General features: G+C 35.9%; 1 protein-coding gene across 1 annotated transcript; it reads right to left on the bottom strand.

The window, feature by feature from the left end:
• Nucleotides 1-4,005: 4,005 nt before the first annotated feature.
• LOC112091903 lies at nt 4,006-4,341 on the bottom strand. The gene has a single exon (XM_024166642.1). The coding sequence runs from the start codon at nt 4,339-4,341 to the stop codon at nt 4,006-4,008; it is 336 nt and encodes a 111-aa protein (XP_024022410.1).
• Between the last annotated feature and the right edge of the window lie 2,263 nt (nt 4,342-6,604).

Genomic DNA, 6,604 nt, shown 5'->3' on the forward strand with positions numbered 1-6,604 from the left:
TTAATTACTTTTAAACTGTGAAGTGTCCATTTGATATAGTCATTGCATATAGATTAACCCTCCATAAATAATTCATAATTAGTGTCAGATAGAATCCGTTAACCTCTCTAATTATATCTTTATCCTTGAGTTCCATTGATTCTCTAATGGATAGTGATTCATAAAACACATCATAAATCAGAGCGCTCTTACTAATCCAAGTACCGAATTGACACTCAAAAGAATTATTTATCTACTTCTTTCTCAAGATGGAATGGATTCCATCTCGTATAATAACATTCCCGGCTGCCTATTTCATCATGTCTCCAAAATACAAGAAATAGGATTTAAGATCTCAGAATCTGTACCGAGTAAATCAAAAGACATAAATCCATAAATAGGAGTTTGTTAAGAACTCAGGATTAAGATCATTCTATATATGACCATCGGTAGACTCAATTAGAATTTCTATGCTTAACGGAAATTATTAGAAATTCATATTGTGTCTGTGTCCCTGTTCCACACAATCCCATTATGCGAAATCCACTCATTCAATATCTCACCATATTTACAGTGCGGATAGCACCGTTCCATTCTAAATGGGAATGACATGTATTAATAATGTTTTAATTAAAGATTCTAAACTTTAATTAAATTCATTATGAACAACGTTTTTTATTATTATCCTTAAATATTATCCTCTCGTATATAAGACTTATATACAATGTTTAAGGTTACATAAATAATCACAGAATTTTTATTTGATATTCATAAAATATTCATAAATATATGCACATAAAATAATGAATAAACTCTTTTATTAATTAAATAATAAATATCCTATTACATCTCATGCTTCTAGGTTACTATTCCCAACACATTAGCTCTAGGGGCTGGCCAACCACATGGGAATTTCCTAGTGGGTGGCGCATATCACATGCAGATGAGAGAGAAAATTCTTACTTTTTCCAGTTTCTAATTTTAGCTCAAATTCAATTCCAAATAAAGTCACACTTTACTTTCCCTTTTGAATTTAATTGAAAAACTCATCGAACAAGTAAACCGGATTACTTTGAGAGCAAGCAACTAAATCCAAGAGAGATTTTTCCCTGTGTCACGCGCTCCATGTGCTCCCACCACAGTGTGTGACATAGGTACATAAATCATATTATTTATTTGAGTAATAAAAAAATATGATAATTCATCTTGTCTTGCAAATAATACAAGGATGATGCGGGGACTCATGGACCTATAATTTTAAACTCCAATAAAAATAATAATTAATTAAACTCTTTAATTAATTAATTAATTAATTAATTCTACACTAAAAACTTAGAATTACACTCTCAAAATTATAGACATAATTTACTTCTAAGAACTTGAAGTTTCCATTTGATATAGTCACTACATATCAATCAATCCTCTATAAATAATTCATAATTAGAGCTAGGTTAAATCTGTTAACCTATATAATTACATCTTTATTCTTGAGAACCATTGATTCTCTAATGAATAGTATATTCATAAAACACATGAATACGAGTATGACGACTCGCGCCCTTGCGGCGCTGTCGCCATCCTTATACTACTACTAATAGGCTACGTTATAGTCTAATCCATTATTTGTTGTTAGACTATTTTCTCTTTAATTTACGTTCATATGCGGGTAAATTTTTTTTCTTTTTTTTTCTTTACTTTAACCCTCGGGTTCTTAACATGTTATGTTGTTACACTAATAACATATCTTGCTATTACTTTAAGGATTCGGATATCAAACTAGTTCCCAAAAACTTGTCTTAACTTATTACAGTCCATTGTTCTTTACTAAGACAATGGTTGTAATATCTTCTTCTTAGAACTGAACATATGGAATACATACTAGTATTCCATACACCATTCTTATACATTGATTGTATTTCGGCGTTCATGGCTTCATGCCATAGGTTTGCTTCAGAACTTGCCGTAGCCTGCGAGTACGAGATAGGTTCATCAATGTCTAAATCTGAGACTGCAGTCAATGCATCTCCATAAGACATGTACCTAACTGGTTGTCTCACAACCCTCCCACTACGTCGAGGCTCTATTGGTGTTAGTTCCTATTGTGGTTCATTTGTTATCAGTTCAGGAATAGAACGTGGAGATGCTACACGAACATTTTCACCGGTCAATTCCTCAAGTACAAGTCTGCTTCTAGGCTTCATATTCTTCACAAAATCATCTTCCAGAAAATGAGCATTCATACTAACGAATGTTTTCTGATCGGTAGGACTATAGAAGTGTAGCCTTTTGTCCCTTTAGGATATCCTACAAACAGGCATAATTCTGAACGATTGGTTAGCTTGCCAGTCTTCTTTCTAAGCACATGTACTAGACAACCCCATATTCTTGTGTGGCCAAGAGATGACTTCTTGCCACTCCATCTTTCATATGGAGTTCTAGGCACTGCTTTAGATGGAACTTGATTCAGAATATATGCAGCTGTTTCCAAGGCATACCCCAAAAGGAATCAAAAAGGGGTGAGTAACTCATCATTGATCTAACCATATCTAATAGAGTTCGGTTCCTTCTTTCTGACACGCCATTATGCTGAGGAGTACCTGGCACAGTCAGTTGAGAAAATATACCTTCTTCCTTAAAAAAGTCTTCGAACTCTCCCAACAAGTATTCACCACCACGATCGGATCGTAGTGTTTTGATATGTTTGTCTAATTGCTTTTCAACCAAGGCCTTGAATTCTTTGAACTTTTCAAAGGTTTCAGACTTTTGACGCATTAGATAAATATGACCAAAATGAGAATAGTCATCAGTGAAGGTTACAAAATACTCATATCCTCCTCTTGCTTGGATATTGAATGGCCCACATACATCACTATGTATGAGTTCTAGGCATTCATCAGCTCTATCACCCTTTGCAGAAAAGGGTCTCTTGGTTATTTTTCCTTCAATGCAAGATTCACATGTAGGTAGTGAGCCTACACTTAAGGTTTGTAAGGGACCGTCTCTTACTAACCTTTTAATCCTGTCAAGGCTAATATGTCCAAGACGTAGATGCCATTTGTAGGTTTGATCTGTTGGGTCTAACCTCAACCTTTTACTATCCCTAATTGAATCATCATTCAACTCAGTATCATAAATCGTTGGAATAATCAATTTGACGTAGAACAAATTTTTTATCATGACTGTAGAAGTAATCATGAAACCATTCTTAAGAATCTGAATAACATCATTATTGAATCCTAAAGAATATCCTTGCTCAACCAAACGAGCTACAGAAATAAGGTTTTTCCCAAAAACCGGGACATAATAAACATTGTTCAAAACAATAAAACTGTTCTCAAAAACTAATTTAATGCTTCCAACTGATATAGCCGATATTGATGCTTCGTTCCCCCAGCGAAAGTTAAACTCGCCCTTGCTAAGCCTTTTGCTTTCCCTAAACCCCTGCAGAGAACAACAAACGTGATTAGTGGCTCCAGAGTCTACAATCCAAGAAAAAGTAGAGTCAGCCACAAAACAGGCTTTGGTCACTAGTAATGTACCTTTAGCTTTAACCTCCTTGAGGTAAGTAGGACAGTTGCGCTTCCAGTGGCCAGCTACTCCGCAATGGTGACATTTGTCATTACTCTTGTCTACCTTTGCAACGTTCTTGCCCTTTCCAGCTTTTCCTTCCAGTTTCTTCTTGTTGCGGTTTTTCTTCTGTTTCTTGGCGCCCGAGGTGGAAGGCTTTGCTTCAGCAAGGTTTACCTCTCCATTCCTCTTTTTGCCTTTAAGCAGTAGGGTTTCCGCAGTCTGAAGCTCCTTCATGAGTTCAGGGAGTGAATAGTTCAACTTATTCATTGAGTAGTTGAGCTTGAAGTTGTCGAACATCTCCGGGAAAGTCTCTACGATCATATCCACCTGAGTCTCCCCATCTATCTCAGCTCCCATGAGCTCCATCTCATTTAGGTGACTAATGATCAGTAGCATATGGTCCCGAACAGGAGTGCCGGATTTCATTCAGCAGTTCATGAAGTTACGCACCGCAGCTTACTTGTCTTTACGGCCCTGGCTGCCGAACATTTCAGCAATGCTGTAGATCATATCTACAGCCGTCAACATGTTCTGATGTTGCTGCTGCAACACATTGCTAATTGATGCTAAAATGTAGCACCTAGCAATCTCATCAGAACGCATCCAAGAAGTGTATGCGTCTCGCTCCTCTTGAGTAGACTCCTCAGTCGACTCAAGAGGACAGGGGGTGGTGAGCACATGCTTGTGCTTGCCTACCATCAACACGATATCAAGGTTACGTTTCCAGTCAACGTAATTTTCACCCACTAGTTTGTTTGTACTAAGAATTTGTGCGATCGGGGATAAAGACATAATTGCTGAGAAATAAAATGAAAGAGGCATTGGCAATTTGCTTAAAATTTAGGAAAAGTATGATGCATGTATGCAAATACTTAAATATGAAAAAAAATCCTTTTGAAAAACATATTTCATCCAAGGTGTTATGATCATCAATGGTAACATGTCCCACCTAGGGGTGGCGTCCGTGAAGCCTCCTATCGCATCGAGACTCCTCTCGTTTGGTCCACCTAACAGGATGTCTGTACATCCAGTGCAACCAATCACCATCTTTTTGGTCACTTCAGTCCCATTGCCTAGCTCCTAAAGGAGGTTACAATGGACTTCAGTCTAAGTGTTTAACCGACTAATCGACTCTAGAGGTTGTTATGAACTAACGATCCATCTAGGGATGGTCTCGCCTCACTACTTCCTTTTCGAGTCTTATCTTCTCAAGCAACTTGATGACTCCTTAGCGACACGCTTCATGGGTTTCTCCCATTAAAGTGAGGACCACTAAGGTGGCTCTTATCCCGTCCACATGTCACGATCATGCTAAAGTCGGAGACCTTGGGAACGTTTCAACGCAAACGACCCTCCCACTTAGTTTTTTGGAAAAATGGATTTTGTTTTTTAAAAATTAAGTCCAATTAATAATTTGTCAACAAGATTATAACCTTTATAAATTTGTCGTTGCATTTTATAACACTTTACAAAATTTACCCATTGCATTTATAATTATAACAATTTATAATATTAAACTACAATGATGCATGAACATGTTCGCATGGAAATTTGATATTGGCATCACTATATCCTATATGCAATGTTTTGCAATGATGCGAGATTAAATAATAAATCATCCATTCAAAATTTAACCTCTCTGTGGCTCATTTCTAATTACAACTCATAAAACAAATGGATAATAAATTACAATAATATTCTTCATCTTGTCTTCATGGCGTCTTCACAATTTTCCTCTTTCATAATCCCTGAAATGGAAAATGTTTTGAAGAAAGAGAAAATAAAAATTTAAAATTCAAAATTTAAATAAAAACCATTTATTTATTTATTTAGGCTGGGCTCGGGACAATCCCGAGCCCACCCTTTCTACCTTGGCAGGGCCAGGCCCTGCCTTGCGCGGCATGGGCTGCCAAGCCAGGCAGCCCTTGTGCGTTGCGTATGGGCCGCGTTTTTTTTATCTTGACCAAAAAAAGGTACACGTTAAACATACAAAAATTTATACAAAAATTTATGTCTGAATATTCTACTTGTACACTTTGAAAAATGGTTCCATAATAACGTCAACCGATTGAGGTCCCAAGTTTGGATCCTCCTTATTCCCAAAAAAAAAAAAGAGAAATATATATTCTTAACACATTTTATTATGTAATGGAGAGAGAATTTAACTAATGAACATCCCACTCAAAATTCATTGTAAAAAAGGAGGAAAAAATGAGCCAATCGATCGGGATCCAATCATAAATATATTCAAAACAATTTTGAATTCATCACATATTCATGCAAGATGCCAATATCAACACATATCATACAATCCAATCGCATAAACACAAATCATGCATGATCAAAACCTAGGTTCTGATACCAGTTGTAGGATTACGTTGTGATTTTTAAGTGAAAAATCATTTAAACAACAACAAACTTGTAGGCAGAAATTTAAAAAATTTTCACATATCTTTTAATTCCAAATTAAACACAAATCACAACGAGAGGTACATGCATGATATATGTTTATGGACAAAGGAATAAAATGACAATCATACCTTTAAGACGATTGGATCAAATATGGCCGCAAGGATCTTGTCTCACTATCTCACGTTCTGAGATGGAGAATTGCCGTGAAACAATACCATTGATTTATGAACATGAACACACCAACAACCACTCATTGATTCAAGGCTATGACTCTTAGTATTTGGGAGAAGAGAGTGGGCTCTTTCTAAAAACCTAAGGAAACAAATTTTCCTTCTATTTTCAATACATCCGACCACCCTAGAGGAGAGAATATGAGTGAGATATCTTTTTCTTAGCCACCACTAGGGTTTTCAATAATATCACTTTATAGGAGGAAATTCGAAAACTTAACCCTATATGGGATTTCTGAATTTTCCCCTTCATTTTTGGATCAAAATCCAAATTTCCACTTGCCAAGGAATTTCCGAATTTTCCAAAAATAAAATCAACTCTCTCCCTCCTTTAGTTGCCAAATAAAATCATGTTCAAATTTTATTTTGAATTTTAAATTAATCATCATTAATTTCAAAATTCAAATTCATTC

The sequence above is a fragment of the Morus notabilis genome, unplaced genomic scaffold, assembly GCF_000414095.1.
Source record: "Morus notabilis unplaced genomic scaffold, ASM41409v2 Scaffold35, whole genome shotgun sequence".
Taxonomy (NCBI): domain Eukaryota; kingdom Viridiplantae; phylum Streptophyta; class Magnoliopsida; order Rosales; family Moraceae; genus Morus; species Morus notabilis.

Coding starts and splice junctions, on each gene's coding strand:
- LOC112091903 (XM_024166642.1), bottom strand. CDS start 4,341: ATGTCTTTATCCCCGATCGCACAAATTCTTAGTACAAACAAACTAGTG.